The 26,675-nt window shown below is 45.7% G+C and overlaps 1 protein-coding gene across 1 annotated transcript in view; it reads right to left on the reverse strand.

Annotated features, from left to right (window-relative positions):
• Window positions 1-26,675, reverse strand: part of TMEM150C (transmembrane protein 150C) — a 73,511-nt gene that overhangs the window by 11,581 nt on the left and 35,255 nt on the right. Inside the window, exons 2-5 of the mRNA XM_080830728.1 lie at window positions 4,174-4,263; window positions 3,304-3,357; window positions 3,154-3,186; window positions 2,599-2,666 (exon numbers count right to left, since the gene is read on the reverse strand). Coding sequence (XP_080686854.1) covers window positions 2,599-2,666; window positions 3,154-3,186; window positions 3,304-3,357; window positions 4,174-4,253 — 235 coding nt within the window. The 5' untranslated portion in view covers window positions 4,254-4,263. The remainder of the gene's footprint in view (window positions 1-2,598; window positions 2,667-3,153; window positions 3,187-3,303; window positions 3,358-4,173; window positions 4,264-26,675) is intronic.

The raw sequence follows: 26,675 nt of genomic DNA on the forward strand, positions 1-26,675 counted from the left end.
TGACTGAAATCACCCAGCTATCAGCTTTATCCTCACAACAGACAGAAAAGATTATTCCTTTCAAGAAATTTGTCTTAGGTCTCCCCCACCTGCCCCCGGGGTGGGGAATAAAAATGTGGATTCGGGACAAAGTGCATAACTAATTGCGTAAAGAAAATAATTGAGTTCGGTCATTGATTAGTACATCAAAAAGATAGAAGATCTTTGCTAGCTGATTTTAATAAATGCTACATTGACTCATTTGTAAATCTAGATGGCTGCCAAAAAGCGGTGACTTATAGGCAGTCCAGGTTGTTCCTTAAAGCCAGTAATGCCCTCTACAGTAATAGTCTGAGAGGTCTAGCAGGGACTGACCTGGGGAGACGAAAGCCTCCTCCACTTTGAGCAGGAATCATTAGTAAATGGATTCTTTTTCACTCCCAGAGTTGATAAATAATTGTTAGTTTCCTCCCACTGTACACTAATCTTCATCAGTCTTGTGTCTACCAGATGGCACCGAAAATGACAGAGGATAATAAAGAATACCTCAGAGCGAGAGCTAGTAAAGGCTTAAGTGTCTCTTGCTGGAATGGGAGGACCAGCGGATCAGATGATGACGAATATCATCTGGAAGAGGGGAGTTGGTTTTCATTACTTTGTTTTTGGAAATGCTTTTCTAATTAGTTAATCATAAGCTTTATAACTGGATACATTTGTGAGCTGTGCAAATTGGCATTTTGAAGAGTACACCCTAAAGACTATGGGGAAATATCAATTTGTCTTCAGAACGTGAAGGAAGCAATATGTGGCTTCCAGCATGTTCACTGGTGTCTTTAAAGCCCAAATGGAGGACAAACAGCTTGTGACAGCTTTTTAATAAGGACAGTCTCCTGTGTCTTGTGAGTAGATGAGGTGGTATTTGCAAAGCACTTAGCATTGTGCCTGGAATATGGATGACTGCTATTAATTACTATCATTACTGCGCCCCGTGGGGAAGATCATAGGATGAGTAGGTTCTGACCTTCAGGCCTATGTGGGATGACTGCAGGCAAACTGGGAAAGGTCCCTGACCCTGGGATTCAAGAAATCTCTTTCTCTCTGGCCTTTGCGTTCTCTTAAATGCAAATAGCTCCTTAGCAGTCAGTCAGGCCTTGGTGTCAAGAGTAGAGGACAAAAGTGAGAATTAAACCTCGTGGTAGCTGAGGCTGACGGCAGGGAAGACAAAACCTGACTGGCTGGGACTGGCACTGGTACCCAGGTGTGCGCAGCTGCAGCAACTACCGCCTTTTCCAGAACTGGGGAATAGCCAGGACATGAAAATCCTGCCTCCCAAGGGCATGACGAGGAGAGCTTCTTCCAGACTCAGCAACTTCGCCATGAGGGTTGTATCTGACCTCCTCCTTAGCGGTGGCCTGGCAGTCCATGCCTTCCGGAAGACTTCCTGCTCAGGCAAATGGGCTATGTTCTGGGGACACCTGGGTGGTGAAAGGTTTTGACCCACACAGAGTTAGCTCCAGAGAGGAACTTTTTTAACTGTAGCCAAGTCCCCCAGTGTGCTTCTCATTGAACTCCACAGGTTCAAGAGGCATCTTGGGCCTTCTGCAGAACGTCTCCATGTTTCTCATGTTTTGAGCCTTCTAAACTAAGATTGTGCCCGTGTTGCCTATTGGACCAACCATCTCCCTTGATTTTCCAGTAACTTCTATAGGTCTTTCCTTTTCCTACAGCAAACATTAAAAAATATCTTAAGAATAAGTAGGATTTTTTGGGATGGCGTTCTACATAGAATAACAGGTGCTACCAAGGATGAAATTCTCACCATCCAAAAGAACTATTTCCAGAAAACTGCTGTTGAAAAATTTAGCTGTCACTGGCCCATCCCCTACAACATGCCAATGATGATATTAGCTGACCCTCTGAAAGACACTGAGGAGACTGGTCTTGGGGAGATGGTATACGAGGGGGAAGTGGAAAGGGACAGAGATGATGGCTGGTTCCCTTGATCCTCGGAAGGAAACACTCACAGAACAAAGGGGACAGGATATGAAATGATGGTCTTGGGCCCCGAAGGCAAAGTAGGGAACGGGGACCAGACCTGAGTACCAAAGATTTCTTCTTCTTTTTTTTTTAACCTACATCTCCGTTTGCCGTCTTGGTATGTGTATATATGTACAGGAGACAGGGTCACCCATGTTCATGTTGGCCTTGAGATTTAAAGACAGTGTCTCCACACGTCAATATTTATCACAAAGCCTACGCGTTTGTCATCCTTGCCGGTGAAGAAATACACAAGGCGTTCTTTTTAATGCAGGTGTATTGCACCACACTACATTCTCATGCGGGAATTTTGTGATAATTCTATAGTATTTCATGTGGCAAAAGACATAATGTCAAGAATACACTGAAATGATAAAGATGATAAGGGGAAGGGAAGATGTAAGCAGGGTGAACACGAAAGTATGAGAAAAAGACCCTCAAAACAAAAAGCCAGCGTTAGCATAACTGACGTGATACAACACCAAATTATCAGCTAAGCCCACCGTGCTTTTGATGGGGTTTGGAAGGATTTAAAATAAAAAAGCTACCAAAGCCCATGAAGCCGTCTTTCAGCCCGCTTACCTAGGAAGGCCGCCATGTTCATGACTTGACTAAACACGCAGCTTGCTGGGGGCTCGTCACCTGCAATACTTGAAAATGATGACGTGTTTTATTATTGCCATATGAAAACCTGTCACCCGCAACGGGCTGAACGCCTGTGTCCCTTCAGAATTCATATGTCAAGATCCCAACCCTCAGTGAGATGCGATAAGGAGGTGGGGGCTTTGGGAGATACTCAGGTCATGAGGGTAGAGTCCTTCTGAGTGGCATTAGTGCCCTTATAAAAAGGATCCCAGAGAGCTCTCTTGGCCCCTTTCTGCCATGGGCGGACACAGTGCGAGGACGGCCATCTACAACCCAGAAGAGGGCCGTCATCAAGACCTGACTGTTGGCGCCCTAATCTTCGGCCTCCAGCCACCCAAGCTGTATATAAATAAATGTATTTTATTTAAATTTAAAATTTAAATTTATTTAAATGTAAACAAATTTTTGTTTGTAAGCCACCCAGTAGCCCAAACTAAATCACTCTCCCAACTTCTCCTAGCATCCAACAGATTAGAAGGGCTATCAAGTTACCTTATATAAGGTGCGTGCTTCACACCCGGTTTCCTGGAAAATAAGAAACACGGATTAAAGTATAGTCATTTGTGCACAGTTTAATCACCAGTGGCAGAAGTTTTGTTATATCCACTGATAAACAATGAATTACCCAGAGACTGACTTTACCTTTCAGCTGAATTTAATGGGAAAATTTTGTCATCTTCCACAGCTATAAAGTATCTGTGAAGAAAGAACAAGGAAAGTTTATAAAACAGAAAATTTTAAAGACTCATTTGTTTCCCAGTTTTACTAGACTAGCCACATTAAATCATATGCATTATTTCTATGCATTATTACCATGTTTACCTATAAATCACTTAGCTCCTTAAAGTTCAAATGTGATTATTCTATTTCTTGAGTTTTCAAGACACCCTGCCAAACTGATGGTAATCATTATAATCTGGAAACTGGAAAACAAAGAAATAAGACCTGATAACTTTGAGCAAACTAAAATTAGAATTCAAATTGTCTAATTTCTCAGGAGTGTGTCCACCTCTCTCAATGAACTGCAGGGAGCTAAAATAATTTGCTGGAAGGGAATTGGCCTTGAAATAAGCAAGTGTGGGCATCCTTTAGTGATAAGCCGAGACTTAAAATGTAACGATACCCATTTTATAAACATACCAAACCCAGTCACACTGAACGATGCAATGAACTGTGAATGGAATCTTTAGCAAGGGAGAATAATGAGAAAATCTTGCAAATAATGAATCCCTATCACCAGTTTATAGAACGTTCATTATTGAAAGAACATGGGAACACAAAAGAAAATCAGTATTCTTCACTATCTGCTTGGTGTAATTTATTACTCGTGCTTGCTATTTACTTTGGGTAATAGAAGAAGGGAAGGCAAATGGGGACTTTAGCAAGGTCGAACTAGTAAACATTATTTTAAAGTATTTATAAAGACACTTAGATAGCTGTGCCCTACACTATCAAAACTACATTTTGATCTACACTGCACCCGAGTCCTTAAATATTTAAGAGAATACTCACACTATCCATAATCCAGCTGAAGTAAACAAAGTAAATACAAGAGGTAAAAACATCCATACACTGCATTTCTTCCCATCCATGCCTGTACCACTGAAATAAAATGAACAGACATTAATAACTAAGGCAGAAATTTACCTTACCCTTTCAGGGCAGGAAAGAAGTTAAAAGAAGTGTATTTTATGAAACCATGATCCAAATCAATCTATTACTGCCACTTATGCTCATGGAAATCCCTTGAGCAGTTAACAAGGATGACTGTTATCTAGCATTAGCTTAAATATTCCAGAGCCTTAGTTGAAAACTAAATGGAAAACTTCTCACAAACACAGTTATCCTGATAGGAGCATCAGTATTTTAAAGCAAGGACAAAGGGTTTAGGTTAGGACTTACAGAAGACTAGGAAACAAAGGCTTATTCCAACCTACTTTTCATGCGATTATTAACAGTTACGGATTTATGGCCCTATGGATCTGGCATGTACATATGTCTACAGCTTGGCAGACAAGAAACAAATGCTTAGTAAGTAAATTAGCAGTGCAGGAGGAAATGACAAATGCTTTGCAAATCTGAACTTTTCTCATGACATGTTATTGAGCAGCTATCTCCGAAGACTCTAAAGATGAATGTTCGGGAAAACAATGCGTTGTGAATACTTTCAAACTAACTCCAATGAACACAAGGGGGAACAAGAACAGATGTTGGGCATTCTGGATGTTATATTTGAAAGCAAAAATAAATGCATAAAAAGATTCCCCACAAGATGGAAGTGAAAAAGAGAAGCCGCAGGAGTGTCTATGAGAAATTGACCTCCACAGGTGACCTGCCAAACAGAAGAGTTAGTAGGTGTCTCTAAGGAGCTATCACTGCTCATTATTTTGAGTTTTCCAGTGAACTACCAGCTGCTTACGAGTTTGAACCAGCACTGCCATGTATCTGAGCACCTCCCTATCTGCCTTTGCACACTGACACTCCCTGGACCTCCCAAGTCCTGGGATCAGAGAACTAACGTGACCCTCCCTGGAAGGTGGTGACCCACAAGGTGTCAGGAAGGTCTCGGTTACCAGAAGTGACCTACCTGATAAAGTAGATCTTTCGGGTGAGGGGACACACACCCGGACCTAATAATGTGTCTGTGATCAGTCATGGTGTGTTCTCGACAGCTGTCTGGGTGGGATGGATGTTAAATAAACGACAGAAGCTAAGAGTTGAAATACGTTAGAACCACTCTCAATCCATTTAATCCGGTCTACTCCAATCCAGTCCACAAGGACAGACGTCCTGCTTGTGCCACGTACCATACCAGGAGGTGGGAATAATTGAGGGGACATCTCACGAATACAACTACTTCTATGTAATAGTCTATTCACTACGGAGAAGCTGCTGTAGGAACCAGCAGAGCCTGGCTACCCAGTTTATGTAATGTGGGAGGATGATGAACATTTGAAGCACACCCACTATGGCTAGTCAGTGCCTCTTCATTTATTTCTGTCCAGAAAGCTGTGGGCTTATAATAAAGCTATTAATTTTGCTAACAAAAATAATTTCATCATTAGCCAAAGATGTAGTGTGAGTACAGAAAATGGGAATGCGGACTGAGCACGTAAACCAGTTCTTCCACATCTGCCCCTGCAATCGGTTGCTCTGACAGGGTGAGCACAGATGAAATGGTTACACTGGAGTATGAGTCCGGAGGCCTAGTTCTCAACCTTAACGTTGCCAGTAATCAACTCTGGGTCTGGGCCAGTTACATACCTAACACCATTTCCCCATCTTGCTTCATAAAGACTGGATTTTAAAAGAGGGAGGACATCGAAGACTATGCCCTCACAAGGGAGGCAGTACCCTGGAGGTTAACCCAAGCACGGTGTCTTCTACGTCTGCAGTAACAGAATGCTCCGGTGTATGGACAATCACCAGGCTGCAGGGGACCCATGCCTCTTGACCATTTTTACAGTAGTCCAGTGAATAAATCAGTGACAACGCATTCACACACAGGGGAAATACAACTGCGAAATGGACAGATACTCACACTGGTTCCCATTTCAGAAACTCTCTCTGGGCAATCAAAATGAGAAAGCAGGAAAGTAGAATGAAGAGAGTTGAGATAACTCTAAGGCCATGGCATCAAGCTGTAGTAGTTTTATGTGCTCACTTCCTCTAAAGAGAAGCAGTATGGTGGGATGGAAATGGTATGGTGGTGCACTGGCCTCAAATCCACCTCTGTCACTCACTACTTGTGTGATCTCGGGCTTGGTATTTCATCTCTTAAGCCTTAGTAAGTACTGCTGATAACTTCATATTTGGTAGGATTGTGCTGAGGATTAATGACGATGCAGGTAAAGCACTTCACACATAATATATGCTCCGGAAATGGTAGCCATGCCAAGCAGATCAGTGCCTGGGTTAGGCCGAGGTACTTTCCCTCCAAGGCAGGGCTCAGGATAGCTTCATACTGTCTTCCTCTCCTGGCCCCTGCTTTTCTCGAGGAATGCAGACATCCTTCCTGATATCCTTGATATCTTTCAGTATGCATTGCTTTTCTTATCTTATTGTCAAAGGTTCTCAGATGGTTAATGGCTATTGTCCTAAATTATTTTATTTTACTGTTTCTTTTTTTTATTTTTAAAGATTTTTATTTATTGGAGGGAGAGAAGAGAGGGAGCACAAGCAGAGGGAAAGGCAGGCAGACGGAGAGGAAGAAGCTGATCAGGGAGCCCGATGTGGGGCTGGAGCCCAGGACCCTGGGATTATGACCTGAGCCCAAGGCAGATGTTTAACCGAGTGAGCCACCCAGGCACCGCTACTAATTTAATGCTCATAGGGCAAACTAATATCCAAATTCTGGGAAAACCATACTGTATTGCTTGCCTGATGATAGAAGAAATTGCCAGTTTCTTAAAGGGATGCCTTGGGAGATAACAAGAGTAAGTCTGTGGATAGTTGTATTTTTAGTTTCCAGTGCAACTGCTGTGGAGCTTCTTCAGAATTTTACATCAGCGACACCATTCTCGCAGGGGTGGTGATAATGGCAAATTCATATGCTGTTTTAAGAAGTAATACACAGAGATCCTCTGTATTCTTCTATCTCCCCAGTGGTAACATCCTGCTCTGACAGGGTGAGCAAAACATAGTACAATCAACAACCAAGATACTGACACTGGTAACAGTCCTTTACTTCGTCCAGATTTCACCAGTTTTATATATACTCCTTGCTAGGTGTGTGCATTTAGTTGTACGCAATTTTGCCACCTGTGTAGATTTGTATGATCACCACAACAGTCCGATAAAGAACATACAGTTGTTCCTAAAAGGGGAACCAATATGACAGGAGTTACATGACCTCAAGAATTCCTTTTTTTGCTCTTTTATAACCACACCCACCTTCCTCCCCACACCCTCCTTTCTAAGGTAACTCCTTTCTGGCAACCATGAATCCCGTCTCCAGTTCTATAAATTTTACCATTTCAAAATGTTATACAAATGGAATTGTATAGTATGCAACCTTCAGGATTGACTTTTTTCCACCCAACATAATTCCCTGGAGATTTATCTAAGATTTGTGTTTCTCAATAGTTTGGCACCTTTTATCGTTGGGTACCATTCTATGGTATGCATCTACAAATTTATTCATCTATTACAGGACATCTGGGTTGTTTCAAGTTTTTGGTTATTGCAAATAAAGAAGCTATATAAAATTAGCATATGGGAGTTGGTGTCAATGTAAGTTTTTATTTCTCTGGACTAAATGCCCACAACTGCCAAGTACTGGGTTGTAATAATTGCATGTTTAGGTTTCGTTTTTTTTTTTTTTAAGATCTTATTTATTTATTTGAGAGAGAGAAAGAGTGCACATGCGCCAGAGAGCATAGGGAGGAGGGGCAGAGGGAGAGGGAGAAGCAGACTCCCCGCTGAGCAGGGAGCCCGATGTGGGGCTCAATCCCAGGACCCTGGGATCATGACCTGAGCTGAAGGCAGATGCTTAACCCACTGAGCCACACAGGAACGTCTGCATGTTTAGTTTTAAAGAATCCATCAAACTTTTTCCAGAGTAGTTGTATCATTTTACATTCCTACTAGCAGTACACAAAGGCTCTAATTTCTCCACATTCTTACCAATATTTGTTATTTTCTGTTTGTTTACTAGTAGCCAATTTGATTTGTATTTCCCTAATAATCAGTGAGGCTGAGTGTCTTTTCATGTGTTTATTGGCTGCGTACATATCTTTGGTGAAACGTCTACTCATGTCTTTTGCATATTTTTAAATTGGGTTTTTTGGTTTTCTATTGTTGAGTGGTAGGAGTTCTTTATATATTAATTAATATATTAGTTAATCCTTGGGTATTAATCCCTTGTCAAGTATATGATTTACACATTTTTCTCCCATGATGTGAGTTGCCTTTTCACTCTGCTGATCGTGTCCTTCGATGCACCAAAGTTTTTAAGTTTGATGAAGTCCACTGTATTTTTTCATTTGTTGTCTGTGCTTTTGAATTCTATCCAAGAAATCATTGTCAAATCCAACATAATGAGGCTCCCCCCTGTTTTATTCAAGGTGCTTTATAGCCTTAGCTCTTCCTTTTAGGTCTTTGATCCATTTTTGGTTAATTTTTGCATATGGTGCAAGGTAATGTAATTCATTTGCATATCCAGAACAATGTTTAAAAGACTGTCTTTTCCCCCACTGAATAGTCTTGGCACTTAACACAGTCTTCTGCAGAGGAAAGTTTAAATTTTTGTTTTTTCCAAATAAGCTCTATGCCCAATACCGGGAGATCAAGTCTCATGCTCTACTGACTATGCCAGCCAGGTGCCCCCCAACTAAAGTTTAATTTTGTTTAAGATCCAACTTACCAAGATTTTCTGTTATGAATTGTGCTTTTGATGTCAAGTTTAAGACAAGAATTATTTGCCTACCCCTTGATTTCAAAGATTTTCTATTTTTTCCTAAAAGATCTATAATTTCACGTTTAAATCTGTGATCTGCTTATGTCTTTTTTTTTTTTTTTTAAGTAAGCTCTATGCCCAGTGTGGGGCTTGAACTCATGACCCCAAGATCAATAGTCACTACTAACTAATGCTCTACTAACTGAGCCAGCCAGGCACCCCTGGTTATGTGTATGTATATATGTAAGTATGTATGTGTGTATCTATCCATCTGTCCACTTGAGAGTGCGAGCTGGGGAGAGGGGAGAGGCGCGGGAGGAGAGGGAGAGAGAGACTCTTAAGCAGATGCGAGGCCTGATCTCATGACCCTGAGGTCATGACCTGAGCTGAAATCAAGAGTCCAACGCTTACCCAACTGAACCACACAGGCACCCCATGCTTATGTCTTTTTAAACTATAGATCTCTATTGTCTTACTGAAGTGGGCTAGACCCTAAACAATTTGTGAATCACTTTGACAAGGATCAGGAAATATGTGACGCTCCAGGTCAGTTTTCTGCTATAGTAAAGGAAGACCCTGTAATGAAGAACATATACTTTGGTCATAGTACACACCCTACCAGGCCACGTTCTTTTGGCAACGGACAGCATGAACTTAAGAACAGAACAGTGAAGTGTGTGTGTGTCCACGCGTGTGTAGATGGGGAGGTCTCCCTTCCCTATGTCACATCCCTATCCGTCTTTAAGTTATTTGGTACTGTTTCTGGTGTTGCTAACCTATCAATGCCCCATCTGACATTTCTTTGTCCTGTTACTTCCTTCTCCCTCCCTGGTGGGACTCTATTAACCACAGCAGAGGACTCTGTTATGTATACTTTTCTCTTCTCGTCCAAAATAACCTATTTGTCCTTTAGCCCATACGCAGCTTATAATGTGACCAGAGAAACCTGCAGTGGAGAACCACCACCGAGGCATTCTCTGCTCTCCCTGCCGGAGGAGGAGTCTGGAGGCAGCCGGAAGGAACATCGATCTGGTGAGGTTTCATAATCCTCTCTGAGCTGTTCTGGCTTGGTAAGTTTAGATATTTGACTGGAAGTACAGCTGCAAAGAATAAATGGATAGATGTATTGAATTAACTCTCTTTGCTTCCCAGTGTTATCTGAGAATTAAAAGTTGAAACAGAGATGGTTCTCTTTCTTCTATCTTCCCAGACCAGACACCATTAAAATAAACGGGTTCCTCACTTCCAGTCACGTTAGAAAGTATCACCCAAACTTTATATTTCCTAGGAAGGACACATTCTACTCTTCCCGGAGCTATAGCAACATGGTACCTACCAGCTAAGACAGCACATTTTTCCTTGCCTTTTTAAGGAAAAGAGGGGGAGTGGGGAAGGGGTCCTCCATACTCCTAAGATACTTTTATCTTTGCATTCTGAATTATACTTCCTTTTTTAGTTGTGTAATATTTACTCCTTTGATACTAATCTTCCAATTATACCAAGAATTATACCAATTATACCAAGAAACGTAGGATTGTTCCCGTGTCCCAAATGGTAAATTAAATCTGAAACAATGGCACCCAAAGCGTTTCTGACTGAGGAAACTGTCTGAGGCAAAGAGCCCAAATTGCACAAACCTTCTTGAAGGGGTTCTGGCATTTAGATTTGGTTTGGAAGGCTCTCCTCCAAATGGTATCATTTATCCAAATGAGTTGCAAAGCTGTTATCCAGATGGTCAAATCCTCCTAGAGAGCCAATATGAGCTCTCCGTACTCTCTGTACATGTCTATTTTGTGTCCTTTTCTTGCAATAAATATTCCCAAAGTTTGAGTTATCTTCACTTTCTTTCACCCTGTCTGTGGCACAAGTGAGACTGCGTCGTGGAGACTCGTCAGCACAGAGTCAAAGGCTGAAAATGCTGATCTGGCCCCTGCTCTCCTGAAGCTTTCATTCTTCCTCAGAGAGAACCTGACCTGTAGCAAACGTGTGGTGGCTCCCGCTGGTGACACTTACGTTCTTCTGTAAGTCTTCTAGCTGTTAAGCATTAAGAGAAGACCTGGCCATTTGAAAACTTACAATCTCATGGAAGCAAACAGAGTGTTAAATTTTTTAAAAGATTTTATTTATGGGGCGCCTGGGTGGCTCCGTGGGTTAAGACTCTGCCTTCGGCTCAGGTCATGGTCTCAGGGTCCTGGGATCGAGCCCCGCATCGGGCTCTCTGCTCAGCGGGGAGCCTGCTTCCTCCTCTCTCTCTGCCTGCCTCTCTGCCTACCTGTGATCTCTGTCTGTCAAATACATAAATAAAATCTTTAATAAAAAAAAGATTTTATTTATGTATTTGTCAGAGAGAGAGAGAGAACACAAACAGGGGCACGGCAGGCAGAAGGAGAAGAAGGCTCCCTGCTGAGCGAGGAGCCTGATGTGGGACTCGATCCCAGGACCCTGGGACCATGAGCCCTTGGACCGAGCCCAAGGCAGATGCTAACCATCTGAGCCACCCGGGTGCCCCAACAAAGTGTTAGTTTAAGCACACTTTACCCCAGCACCTAGGACTCCAACTACTTTAATGGACTCGAAAAAGGGGTCTTGATAAAATTGAGGTCATATAATTAATCATCAAATTTCCAAATAGATGGTTCTTGCAGTATAACCTCATGAAGCTCGGGCAGTCAGGCATACAGCACACTGTTCCCAGTGATGATCCGTGAAGACACACCTACTCTAGCAGCAATGGTAAAGCTCCGCCAACCTACAAACGGAAAAATAAAGCCCACTGGGTCATCTTCGTTTACAGATTTTACAACTTTACTGGTGAGAAACTGCTTACAATAAAATGTCCTCAAAGTTAAGATAATACTTTGGGGGCTGGAAAGGATGTGCCTGTTATGAATTAGAAGAATTTCTCACAACCTAGGGTCACGGTGAGGAGGCAGCTCCAGCTCGAGGACTCTGGAGCCAGACGACCATGACTTTGAATTTCAGCTCTGCCACTACTGGTTGTGCGAGCCTGGCTGTTGAGCTCTCTCTGTGCCTCAGTTTCTTCATCAGTCAGGTGGGAATAATAATGGTACCTACTCAGAGGGTTTTTATGATGGTTGGAAATACACTGAAAACACTGGTAACTGCCTAGCATTTGACGGCTTTTCAGTGTTAACTATATTCCACTGCAAGTGATGTTTGGAATCTTCAGTTATCTGTTTTTGTTTTTTTGTTTTATAATTTATCAGGAATGAGCTCCCTGCCAAAGCAATTTTTTTTTTTCCCCTGCTCTCAGGGCCAGCTGGAATGGAACAGGAAAGATGAACGAGTCACCCACTAAAAACTGGGATTGTCACAGTGTCTGTGAGCATCCTTGATTTTTTTTTTTAACGTTCTGGGAATCTTAAGCTATTTTCTGGTCCGTGTCATGGGCCAGCGTGGAAGGCTTGTGTTATTTCGTAATTCATTTACCATATTAAGGGGTAATAACAAGGACTACTTGTTTTGTTTTGCTAAAATGTTTACAGGCTCTCAGCTATGAAACTGCAGTACAACCAGCTCATTATGCTGACAGTAAAAATTTTGCTTTCACTAAATCCTAAGTTTGGGAAAGCATAATTTGAGTGACCTGGTGTCACCCTAAAATATACTTCTTTTTTTTTTTTTTAACTTTATTTATTTGACAGAGAGAGAGAGACCACAAGTAGGCAGAGAGGCAGGCAGAGAGAGAGGAGGAAGCAGGCTCCCCGCGGAGCAGAGAGCCCGATGTGGGGCTTGATCCCAGGACCCTGAGACCATGACCTGAGCCGAAGGCAGAGGCTTAACCCACTGAGCCACCCAGGTGCCCTATATGACTTTCTTTAATTGGATGTGAGCTATTTTGTTCAATCAATGAGGTCAATATTGCTGCCAAATAATTTTTATGAGCACTGGCAAAAGATGATATATTAATTAGTAAAAGATTTCCATTAAATATTACCATCTCCAAAAGAACATGATGATTTCTAAGTAGAACCATGGTGACTGGTTTATCCCCAGTGCTCTCTTGATTTCTAGAAGCAGTTACCATCATTCCACTGACAGATCACTGTAGGGATCCTCTCATGTAAGTGGCCCAACGAACTCTTTCTCTCAAAAACAGATGGTAGACACTGTCCACACACCATTCATGGAATAATCCCAGAAAGAGGCCCCTCCTACCAGGTTTTCAATTTGATATCTTCTTAGAATTTCTAAGCCAAGATCCTCCCCAGAGTCCATTTATATCTTTATTTTCCCCAGAAGATTATTTATTTAATTGATAGACGGCTTGAAAGGGAACACAAGCAGGGGGAGTGGGAGAGGGAGAAGTAGGCTTCCCGCTGAGCAGGGAGCCTGATGGCGGGGCTCGATCCCAGAACCCTGGGATCATGACCCAAGCCGAAGGGAGGTGCTTAACGACTGAGCCAACCAGGCGCCATTTATATCTTTATATCCATTTATATCTTTAACAATATTTTAAAATGTTGCTCATGTGGCAGATTTATTGCCAACCTACCAGTCATTTCCCTTCTTTTTCTTAGCTGACAGTACCTAGCTTTATTTCGGACTGCAGTGGCTCCAGCCCTAACTGGTCTAAGTCAATCATAGCTATCCTGTTCCCGCGATGAGTATCTTTCCAGACCCCTTGAACATGGCCAGTGAGAGTCAAGGGGAGGTCAACTTGCTAAAGAGCAAATGAGAAGGGCTTGCATCCCTGGTAATGGGGCGCTTCTTCCACTCTTCTCCTTTCCCACTTGGGATGCTGTTGTGAAAACGCGATACCTCGTGCCATGTTGGTCGTCATGGAATCATGAGACAACGAACAGGAGGATCCAAAGACAACAGACTGAGGGCGGCAGAGCAGAAGACGGAAAGAACAGACTCCTTGACAACATCACTGAGACACTGCACCAAACTCCTGGGAAACCAGCCACCAAAATTCTTGTGATGTGAATCAGGGAAGCCTTTATTGCACTGTTGCTGTAGCTTCGTAAAGCACCAGAATCCATTCTCCCTTCTTCCATTAAAACCGGGCAAGTGGTGCCCAACTACAGCCTCATTAGCAGCCTCCCTTTCAAGTAAGCGTGACCCTATTTGTAACTTTTCTCCAGTGGAATGGGAGTGTTCATAGGATAACAGTATAGCATCCTATGGTAATAGCATTGTATCATTTGGAAAAGGTCTCTATTTCCTAAAGACACATACCAAAGCATTTAGGGATCAATCATCATAATGTCTAAAATTGACAAACACTTCACCAATGGGGTGATGAAAAGTTTGGGAAGGGGCGCCTGGCTGGCTCTGTCAGTGGCGCAAGTGACTCTTGATCACAGAGTTGTGGGTTCAAGGCCCACGACGGGTAGAGAGATGACTTAAAAATAAAATCTTTTAAAAATAAATAAATAAATAAAATCTTAAAAAAAGGAAAACAAAAAGACACCCATCAGGATGTCTATTATCAAACCCCCCCCCACCCCAGAAATCCTGGAAAGTAGCAAGTGTTGGCAGAGACGTAGAGAAATTGGAACCCTTGTGATCATTGCTGGGAAGAGAAAACAGTGCAGCCGCTGTGAGAAACAGCGTGAAGGGTCTTGAAAACATTAAACCAGGTATTAACATACGATCCAGGACTTCCGTTTCCAGCTGTGAAGCCATATGACCGAAGGCAGAGACTTGAGGAGATGTTTGCATATCTGTGTTCCCAGAAGCATTTTTCACAAGAGCCAAAAGGAGGAAGCAGCCTAACTGCCCATCGATGGGGAAAGGGATAAACAAAACATGGGATACATACATACAACGGAATATTACTCAGCCTTAAAGAAGATGGAAATTCTGACCCGGGCTACAACATGGATGACCCTTGAGGACATCACAGTAAATGAAATAAGCCAGTGATGGAAGGACGCATGTGTGCGACTGCAGCTTGAGGGTACTTCTAAGATAGTCAGATTCACAGAGACAGGAAGTAGAATGGCTTGCCAGGAACTGAGGAGAAAGGGGGAATGGGGAGTTGATGTTTAATGGGGACAGAGTTCTGGAGACGGGCGGTGGTGAGGGTTGCACAGCAGTGGGAATGTACTTGATGCCACTGAATCGCATAATTACATTGGTTAAAATGGTAACTTCAATGTTACGATATTTTACCATGATTAAAAGAAATAGACACAGGGAACATGTCTTAAAAATCTGGTCTCCGTCAACAAAGTTTCTTGATTCTTTAAAGAAAAGAAAGAAAATAAAACTGTCCCCTGATACGTCTGACTTGGAAAGCAGATCACATTCCGACCGCACTTCCAACTTTATGAGAAACGACTGGAAAGAGCCTGCGTGTTAGTGCGAATTAGCTGTTCTTGTTCTTAGCATGAATGATAAGAGACTAGCCTAGGGCGCGATAGACGGCTCTACAGAGAGACACGCAAAAGACGGGGAAGAGTTTAGAAATTTGGGGCCCTGAAGGGTTGGAAAGGCCCGAGGCCGCTGCACCTCATACAGCAGGAGATGAGAGATGAGAGAGAAGCGTGTTCCCCTCCTTGCAAAGTCTTCTGTTTCTGGGGCCCGGCTCCGGCCGCCGTTCGGCTGAGAGAGGCAAGCGTGGCAGCAGAGAGGCAGAGCAGGCGTGAGAGCCACGGCCCGGAGAGAACTTGGGGAGAGACTTGCTGCCACGTGAACTGCCTGGAAATCAACCGGCCAGGGGCCGGCGGCGTTTCTGAGGGAATGGTGGCTTTTGTGAAGGTACCGCAGCCAACAAAACCTCGTGAGGGCGGTGCTCTCAGACCCCCAGATTTGCACCGGCAGGCCGGGCGCTGCAAAAGCTGGGCAGCCACCGAGGGGGGCAGATCCCAACACCCACGTCAGGTTCGGCTAAAGAGGGTAGGGCGACGCCCCTCCAAGGGCAGGGCCGAGGGACACACAGAGAGCCCTGAACGAGGGGAGTCCTCTTGAAAGGGCAGAATCAGGGTCCCATGGGGGAACCTTCTCTAGCGGGGTGGGGAGCCCTCCCGTTGGCCACTCTGCAATTCCAGCCGGGGGCCGCCGTGTGCATTTCCTTCTCCTTAGTTGTGGGTTCTACCCCGGCTCTACCCCTGCGCACGGAGTGTGAGTTACGAGTGTCGAGGGGAGGTCACGTGCCTTCCGGTTCACAGGTGACCATTAGAAACCACATCTGAGCCTGGTGGAAGGACTGTGCGCTACCCAGAGACTGAGAACTCGCAGGGGCTGCGTTAAGGGATGCATTTTGCTTGTCTCGCGTGGGATGAAGAGAGAGAGAGTTCCACAGGTTGGAAACAGGGTGTTCAATGACACCTGGTGGCCGGAGGGACCGACTGTGCCCGGGCTGTCAGCTGTCTTTGTCCATGAAGACCCATCCTCAGGGCGCCGGGGTGGTCAGTAGGTTGAGCGTCTGCCTTTAGCTCGGGTCGTGGTCCCAGGGTCCTGGGATCGAGTCCCATGTCTGGCTCCCTGCTCAGCGGGGGGAGCCTGCTTCTCCCTCTCCTCCCTGCTTGTGCTCTCTCCCTCACGGTCTCTCTCAAATGAATAAATAAAATCTTAAAAAAAAAAAAAAAGACGACCCATTCTTGGGCCTTTCTTCCATGTTCCAAGAACGGCTAGCTAGGCCTTCGCCTGCCCAAACCCCTCCGGCCTGTGAAGTCACCATGGAACTAAACTCCTGCCGTGGGACCCTCCTGGCCCGGCACACACAGCTCTCAAACACTCGTCCCACGAGCGGAGATGGCACCGAGCGGAAGCAAGCAGGTGTGCTGAGCGTGGCCTGGTTCTTGTGAACCTCTCCTCCTCCGATGACAGGGGCCTGTCACCCTGGACTCTAACACGACGAAAAAACACCTTCGTTTTAAGCCCCATTATTGTCGGGTTTCCTGTTGCAACAGCTGAGTCTTGTCTTCTAGCGGACACTCAGACACTCTGGCCGCGTTCACAGGCTCTGTTTACAGGCCCGCAGCTTGTCCAGTACCTCACTCTCTTCCACACAGAAACGACAAAGTCACTCTGCCCATGAGCTCCGTTCTTGGGCAACAGTAATTTCACGGATTTCTGCTCTGCTGGATCAGATGTTCCAAGCAAGTAGGTGGTTTCATTTTTTTTCTTAAAGATTTTACTTATTTATTTGACAGACAGATCACAAGCAGGCACAGAGGCAGGCAGAGAGAGAGGAAGGGAAGCAGGCTCCCCGCTGAGCAGAGAGCCCGATGAGGGGCTCGATCCCAGGACCCTGAGATCATGACCTGAGCCGAAGGCAGAGGCTTAACCCAGCGAGCCCCCCAGGCGCCCCAAGTAGGTGGTTTCTTTAAGGACGTGGAAGAATCAAGGCCAGGGAATGGCTTCCTTCCTTAGCAGCGACTAACCTTTCCACACATAATTTTTACAAAGGTTTTATAAATACACACCCACAGCTTCCCCATAAAGAGCTAGCTGCGTTTTATAGATCGGGAATCAGATGATGACTCACGGTATCCTGGGAGGTCTAAAAAAAGGGTAGGAAACATTATTAATTTTATTGGATAGATGACAATGAGGTGTTTACTCTCGACATGCCTGATTCAGCAGCTCTGAAGAACCTTTTCTAGAACCTCCACCATACGCACTTGCTTCATATGCCTTCCCATCCCTAAGGCAAAACACAAACACAACTCGGGAGAGCCGTCTGACCACAGCTAATTGAAAAAGAAACCCTCGTGCCTGCAAGTCGCTAGCCCGAAGCTTCTCGGAGCATCAGGGCAACCTCTTCTGACCCAGAGTCCCAGCTCCACGTGCCAAGACCAACAGTGCCTCGGCAGGAGGCTGCCTCCCGCCTGCTGCGCTCAGACACCGCCTCTCAGGCCTGGCTCCGGGAAGAGAAACAACCAAACACGAAACAAACCAGAGCAAACGAGAAATCCCCACGGGACAGAGAAGTCCACGAAGTTCAAGAAATGGGGACGCTGAGAAGGAAACTCAGGCAGAACCTTACCTGGCTGGGGGAGAACACAGGCTGAGAAATGCTGGGCGGCTGCACCTGGCCGTCAAAGCCCAAACCCTGAACTTGGATGTCCTGGGCCAGCAGATGGGCAGCTATGCGGTGGATGCCTTATACCAAAGGTGATGGCCCTAATGCGAATTCATCCCATCTCCACAGCCGGGACCGTGAACACGTGTCCTGGATCCAGATTCTCTGGTCTCAAGTCCAGGCTCTGCCACTGAGTGGCGGGGTGATGATGTGCAAATCGCTTAACCTCCCTAAACCTCAGTTTTCTCATCTACAGAATGGGATCATAATAGTACCAGTCTCCTCGGGCTGCCACGAGGATTAAGGGAGTTCATACATATAAGGCTCTTTGGTAAGCATATGGCAAGTACTCAGTAATGAGAAGTCTATTGTTGTAAGTAGCTGTCCTAATCTCACTGATGCCCGACCCATTTCTGATCCGAGAGAAACAAGAACTACAGATTTACTCCAGTTTAACAGTAACAACTTGGGAATTCGGTAAGAAACTGGAAAAAGAATCTAGGCTAGCTAGGCTTTCAATGTTCTGTCGGTGAAGCAGGGTAGGACCTTGTACAAAAATCCTCCTAGCTGTCTCTTAGAAATCACACTGGTGATTGGAAAGACGAAGTGCTGAAGGTAGTACATCACCTTGCATCCTTTCCGTGGCCAGAAGAATGAATCAACAACTCAGAACCCCAACTCCCCCAAACACTCAGAACCCCTGCATCCCCACAGCGAGAACCACGGAATCCAGGGCCTCAGAAGACATGCTTAACTGCCTCACGCTCGTTCTTCCACAGCCGGGCTGCCCGCCACACACCTTGGACAAGGTGATCTAATAAGTTTCTCATTTTGTACAGTTCCTGTCCAGAAAGCCCCCGCAACAGACCTCATACATTGTCAACCTTCTCGGTCTTCCTCAACCCCTCAACCCAACGACGACTTGTAAGCATGCCGCTAGGAGGAATGGCATGTTTCTATTTTTTTAAATTTAATTTTTAAATTTAATTTTTTAGAATTTTATTTATTTGAGAGAGCACAAGAGAGACAGAAAGAGAGAGTGAGCATGAGCAAGGGGGAGGGGCAGAGGGAGAAGCTGACTCCCCCAAGAGCAGGGAGCCCCAATGCAGGACGAGTTTATAGCGTGGTATTCACATTCGCAGATCCGCTGTACACCCCTTAACATGGTGAAGTGTCCTTGGTTGTGTGAATTAAGGGCGGATTCGCTGACTGAGGAAGTTGAACCATTAGAATTCCCAGTGTGTCTGAGTAGTGCTGGACTGGGGTGGGGGGTGCTTTGATTCCAAACTAGTCTTGTTTGACAGAAATATCCTCTCTTGCAAATCCCTATCTACCAAGTCATCTATAGGCCTATAATATGGTTTTCTTTTCTTTTCTTTTTTAAAGATTTTATTTATTTATTTATTTATTTGAGCGACTCAGGGCTCGATTCCAGGACCTGGAGATCATGACCTGAGCCGAAGCTGACGCTTAACCGACTGAGCCACCTGGGGGGCCCCTATAATACGGTTTTCTGAATGGAGTTACTGACAAGAAAGGAATTTCCTAAGCAAATGATGAACGTTACTTTAACTCCACTGTGAATGCATTTCTGTTCTGGTTGTCATTGTGAGTTGGCCTCCAAGGACTGGACTTTCTGGGGAGTGAAGGAAGAGACGTGAAAAGCTGCGAGCCAGGCGTGGGACATGGGCACTCCGGGGTCCCATCGCCCTCCCGCACCTGCTCTGCGCTCTTCCTACACACGCCGAGGCCCGGGCATGTCTCCCACATCGTGTTGCCCTCAGACCGCCTGTACTCGGGCATCGCACGCTTGTGGAATTAAGAGTCAGGAAATGGGAAGCGGAAGCCCCCAGCAGCGCCAGGCGGAAAAAGTGAGCTGCCGACGGAATGTCCGTCCTCCAGGCCTCCCCCCGCTCACGCACGCAGATGCCCTTTCGATCTCGGTCCCGTAACCCTGCAGTCTCCACTTCTCCGTTAACGGCCACTCCATCCTTCCTGTCTCCCAGACCAGAAGCCTCAGCGTCACCTTATACACCTCAGTTTCTCGAACACCCACATTCAACGTGCCAGCAAAACCTGATCTAGAAACGATCCGGATCCTGGCTCTGTCTCACCACAGCAGCCAGGGATATCTTTCTGAAACACAGATCAGATCATGGACTTCTTTGGCTCAACACATGCCAAGGGCAAACACCCAGGCCCCCACCTCCGAGGGCCCTCCGCTCTGACCCGGGCCACTACCTCCCCACCGGGCTCCCGCCACTCTGGCCTCCACGCGGCCCTTGGAGATCCCCGACACCTCCCTGAGCTGCCCCCCACAAATGCACGTGACTCCCCTCACCCCCACAAATCTTCACCAAGATGGTACCTTCTGGGGAGGGCCCCCCTGGAAGCCGACTTTAAATCACGCTTACCCCTCACCTCCTGAACCCCTGCTCCGGTGTGCTTCCTTATTCTCCATGGCACCTCGTGCTCTATTTTATCAATTTCTTCTATAATCAGACCTTCTTTCACTAAACGTAAGCTCTACGAGAGAAGACATTTCATCTTCCGTTTCCTGCTTCACCCCCAGTGTGTAGAACGAGGCCCGGCCCATGGTCAGGTGTCAATGAATGTCTGGTCAAGAGTGAACGAAAGCCGCTGTGCTTGGAAACGGGAAATACGAGACTTGAAAGAGTAAAACGAAAGCAGGGACTTTGGCTCAAGGGAACATAAATGGGGACACAAACAATTACGGTACAAGGCGTAACCTGATTACTGCTGTGTCTACACTGAAAACAAAGATCTATGTCTACACTACAGCAGAGTGATTAATTAACGACGGGGGTTAGGACAGGGTCTGTGGAGAGGGCGGCGTTGGAGCTGCGCCTCGGATGATGAGTAGAATCGCAACATACTGAGGGGGAACGGCAGGCTCTTAGCAGAGAAACTGCCGGAAAAGGGAGTACAAAGTATCTGCGGGGAAGAGTGGCTGATGGGAGGGGCGTTTGGTTGAGGAGCCGGGAGGTGGGAGGCAAGGCCGGGAGGTGGGAGGCAAGGCCGGGAGGTGGGAGGCAAGGCCGGGAGGTGGGAGGCAAGGCCGGCAGGTGGGAGGCAAGGCCGGGAGGTGGGTGGCAAGGCCGGGGAGGGGTCTGCAGCCAGGCTGGATGGAGCCCACCACCTTGCTTGGGAAGGGGATTGAAAGGAAATACATTCTCGCGTAAAGGGGTGGGGGTGGGCATCCCTTCATAGAGCAATACGGGGAAGACAGTGCTTTGGGAGGATTAAAGTCACTGTATGTTTACGGAATTCTCCAGAAACAGAAAGACAGGGGAGGTAGAGAGAGGCGAGGAGGCCACAGGAAGGACTGCCACGTTCTAGTCACACTTCTCCCCGGGAGTTGTCCGGGTGGGGACAGTGAGCTAGCCAGGGTGTGCCCTGTCCTTGTTCCCTCACCAAAATCCACAACTGTCCTCGGGGAGACAAGGTGGAGAGACCGCGAGGGCGGCCACGATGGGAGGAAGCGCCCACAAACACCACAGAACGTATTCCTGCAGTCAGAGGTCACGAGCACTCGCGAGCTTACTTCCAGATGAGGGCTAAATGATAAACTTACAAAGATAAAGAGGTGCTTTACACTGATTTAGGGGACAAAGAAATTTGGCATCAACGCACAGAATCAAAACGGGCGCCGTCTCCACAGGCCAGCTGCGCGGTCACGAGGCGTTCTAGACGATGTTAAAGGAACGAGAGGGAAAGTGTGTTGGGTCAAAATGACCTGCTTTATTGAAACACAATAACCAAACCATGACTCTAATTCAAAATTAGGTTACACAAGCTATGATTTTCTCAGAAGAACCATTTTACTTTTTCTTTTTGGGGGACAACAAGGAAAATTTAAAAAAAAGGTTTTTCTTTCCCCAAGGCATTCATTGTACATTGAGGTGGCACTAGCACTTCATTTCAAAAGAGAGAGAAGTGTGTCCTGGGAGCCCAGAATTTCATCCTCCAACTGTGAATGAAGAGCCCATTTCTTTTAAATTGCAAACAAGTTACTTGCAGCTTTCTCTAGTTTTTTGAGAAAAATATCCAAGTAATTGTCGTCTTTATTAGGTCTTTCTTTCTTATTTATATGCCCACCGAAACAAACAAGATCGTATTTGCATTCATTCAGCAAGTATTTACCAAGTGCCTCCCAGCCTCAGCTACTGCGCCGGGGAGCCGCTGCTTTAGGTTCAACGCGGAAGGCAAGGACTCGCCCCCCCACCTCGCCCCCGTCCCCCCCCCCCCCCCCCGGGCGTCTCCAAGACGGACACCGTGAAATAGTTACAAATGCAAATGTAACGGTTTTTGCAATACCAGCAAGCTCTACCCCGCCCAGAATGAGGCCTGTTTAATCCCATCCGAGGGAGCTGGGAAGAGATTAAAGGAGGAGGTGACACTTAAAATAGTCTGGACGGAATTCACCAGCAAACAAAGCTTCCAAGGGCAGGCTGGGCGGAGGGAGAGCTTGAACAAAGCCTCACATGCGGTCTTGAACCTGTTTTACCCGGGAAGCAGATTTCAGTGTGGTTGCTACAGAAATATTCAGGGGGAGTGAGAGGTCTGCTGTGTTCCTGGAGAGAGACACCTGCATCCCGGACCAAAGCAGAAGCTGTTGAGAGATCGTGAAAGAGACAAATTCAAGAAATACTTCGGGGGTCCGGAGGCAAAAGCAGAAAGAACGCTTGATGCATTTCATTCCTAGAAACATATCGGAGGTGGGACCTGCAGGACGCATCTTTCAATGAATAGAAATCCTTTAGTTCATTTCCAACGAGGGAATTTTTTATTTGGAGTAATGTCAGTTTGGGCTCGATAAAGGAGAAAAAGTCACCGTGTTGATACGATTCATAGATTTTGTTCTAAAAGAGAGGGATGTAAATGAAAGTACATTCTGGGGATCCAATCAATACTGGACTTGGGTAATAAAACCAGAAGGGCCTATCATTTCCAAATTAGACTTCAGTGATTTTTCTCCAGTTAAAATGGCCAGAAACCAGAAAACCTAATTAAGATGGGGGAGAGAACATGAGACTGCAGATTTACAGGAGATGAAGATTTATGGAAACTCAATGATAATCAGGATAAAGAAAGAGACTAGAATAGCTCTTTAATTAAAGGACAACATTCCATTCTTTGTTTTTAATTGTTCAACAAAGATAAAGAGATACCCAGTTCTCTCTCTCGGGCAGATAGATCCTGTTTATGGTTATAAAATGACACCCGTGGCTGCGGTGGGCATCAGTCTGCTTTTCTGTGGCCTCACAAAACAAGTCCCTAACCTCTGTGACGGGGAGGCCATCAATCCCTTCAACGTCATCTCATTCCTTCCCGCGAAGACCATAGCTGCCCACATCACCAACCGGATGCCTGTGTCTCCAGCCGTCACACCCTGGGTTCTAAAACCACCCTTGCCCCAGGTCTGGTAGGGCAGGGGATGCAGAAAAGCCACAAAGCCCATTTCGTAGACAAAGGAAAAGAGAAGTTTTACAGGGAAGTGCAGGAATGCATTTTGGGGCTGGGGCTGGGGCTGAGAAGACGAGCGCAACTAAGGTCATACTACAACTAGTTACATTACAAATATATTACAATAACTAATTACATTACTAATTGTAAGGACCTATTTTATATTTTTATATTTTGGCCAGAGGCTTTCATTGAGGTTAAACAAAAACCTTGTTGTTTAACCCTTAAACTGACCCTGCTCCCCTTCCCCCAGGGGATTCACTTAAAAACAAGTCCCGGAAACCAGCTCTAGGTAACAAAGCCCAGATACAAAGGTGGGTCAGGCCAGGTGGAGACATCCGGTCAGTAGGGGGTTGCATACTGTCTCCCTAGCTACCCAGGAGTATGGGCCCCGCCCTTTGGGAACTCTTTTGGCGCCAATCCTAGTCAAGGTATAATAGGCTGATCCAAATGTCTACTAGGGTAAATTGTAATTCAGTTGGTCACCTAGCTTCACTGGGGAGTTTCCTGTGTGTGTTACAATCTCATTGGCCACCTGTGCGTGGCCAGGCCCGACCACATGGCCTTTGCCCTTAAAAGCTAGTCTGTGAAGCAGAGAAGGGTCGCCCTCTCTTGTAAGAGGTGCGGCCCCGAACGTTCGGTCTGATTCTTGATGCTTGGCACGAAATAAAGCTTTGCTTGACCTTCGCTTTGTATCAGTCTCGCTCCTTTAATCACGGACCCGTTATTGGGGCATAACACTAATAACTAAAGCAAATTTCTTCCAACAGTCCACGCTGGCCCATCTGCTACACTGGCCTGTCACTTTGAGCGGACAAAGGTATTACGGAGACTCTGGAAATTAACTGGCCTGGAAAGTACTTCCTAGGTCAATGATAAAATAATAGTAACCACAACAATGATGATAGGATATTGGCCGCAGTTAATATACAATGCCTCTAATATTCTGCTGAGCACTTTCTATGAATTCGCAAGACCTCGTAAGAACTCCGTGAGGGACAGACCTTTCCTACTGCCAATTCACAAATGAGAACATGATGGCTGATAAAGGTTTAACATCTTGCTCAAGATCACACAGCTAGGAGTGGCTGAGTCCCAGCTCTTGCCCACTACGGTTCTACTAAACTCTATTATCCTTTATTACACTCACCACTTACTAAAAAAACTCAGTGAACTGTAATGCATGATGTTCTAATTAATTAAATTTAGATGGCTTTGCTCTGAAATTTACTGATAATCTTGCTCAGGTCTATCTCACCTCAGGAAAGACAATATACGCACATAAATGTGCCTCTGACTGGTGACCGAGAGTTTTCTGTTGCAAATCATGACTTGTCTCCCATGGGATGTCTTAGCCTTCCCCCATAGAATTCTTTTTTTTTTTTTTTTTTTTTAAAGATTTTATTCATTTGTTTGAGAGAATGAACACAGAGGAAGAGTGAGGGAGAAGCAGTCTCCCCGCTGAACAGAGAACCGGATGAGGGACTTGATCCCAGGACCTGAGATCATGACCCGAGCTGAAAGCAGACGATTAACGACCCAGCCACCCAGGCACCCCCCCACCAGGGAATTCTTAACCCATCTTTTTGGAACCAATTCCATTGCCATTCAATCTACGAGGGGTTTTCCCCCCACTACCACCACTACCACAATGGTTTTTGGGGGGACAAAATATTGCCCATATTTTAGATTTTTCAGTTCACAGAGTAAACCTCAGGTATTTCTGAATCGACACACGGATGTTGTGTTGACTTTGTTAAGTTTTCCAGAATTTCCTTCCCCACAGGTTTCTGGTTAAGAGTGGGCCACAAGAGATATGCTCACATGAGATCTGGAGGTGAAAGTGAAGAGGAACCATTTAAGGAAAAAACAAAAACGGGCTTTATCTTGGAACGATTTTAGATGCGCAGAGCCTTTCTGCCTTTATGTTGGAAGGTTGGGGCAGGTTCTCCTGTGGCTCCCCCACAGGGTTGCTCGTCTGCCGACGCCCTCCTCGCTGCAGGGCCGCTGTGGGTCTGCTGTGGCTCCCCTCTGTCCAGACCCCCTCAGCTTCTCCAGCTCCGGGTCAGGAGTGTGTTTGCTCCGTGACGGAGGCACCGGCTTCTCTGTGGGGCATCCGCTTCACCAAGGTTGGTGGCGGGAGAACAGACTCGGTCCCCATCTGTCCTCATGGGTTCCACCGTGCGCTCATGGGACTCAGTCTTCCTTCACGTTCCCCCACGTCCCCTTCTCGTGCATCTCTCCTGCCCAGAGTCCGCCCAGTGGACTTCATGCTCCAGCACCGAAGTGAAGACAGTACTCTGCACAGTTTAACCAGTTCTGCAGTTGTTCAACTCAAATCCCTGGGGCGCCTGGGTGGCTCAGTGGGTTAAGCGTCTGCCTTCAGTTCAGGTCATGATCCCAGGTCCTGGGATCGAGTCCCCTCACTGGGCTCCTTGCTCAGTGGGGAGCCTGCTGCTCCCCTTGCTTGTGCTCTCTCTCTCACTGCCAAATAGACACTTAAAAAAATTTGAATCCCTATAATCAATCATATATATATGTATATATATATATAAAATCATATATATGTATATATATATAAAACCAATCATATATATATATATATATATAAAATTTCCATTTGTGGTTTTGCTTTTCTCTTTGAGCCGTATCTGATAGATATGAAGGGGTTGAAACCTTGAATCAAGTGAAAACAATCCTTTTGGATGGCAAGATCTCATGCAGATGATTTATTCACACCCAGAAGCCAAGATCCAGGAAGGGAAAGAAAGGTAAGAGAGAGTGAAAACGGGTCACGGAAGCAGAAGAAATGAAAGTAATTTGTGATACTATGACACAGCTCTCCGTCCTGCTAGGCACCAGGTCAGGTGCTGGAAAATATAAAGAGCAACAGTAACCCTAGACCTTAGAACCCAGGGAGGGAGACTGTTCCCGAACTGTAATGAGACAAGTGCGACAGAAACGGCACCAATAAAGTACTACAGACAGACAGAGGAGAAAGTCATTCATTCTGTCTGAGAGGGCTGGGAGGGTTCTGCACATGAGCTAACACTGACACTGGGCCATGAAGAATGACTAAGAAATCCGCTAGTTCCGGGGCACCTGGGTGGCTCAGCCGGTTAAGCGTCT

Source organism: Martes martes (genome assembly GCF_963455335.1).
Source record: "Martes martes genome assembly, chromosome: 2".
In the NCBI taxonomy this organism is placed as follows: domain Eukaryota; kingdom Metazoa; phylum Chordata; class Mammalia; order Carnivora; family Mustelidae; genus Martes; species Martes martes.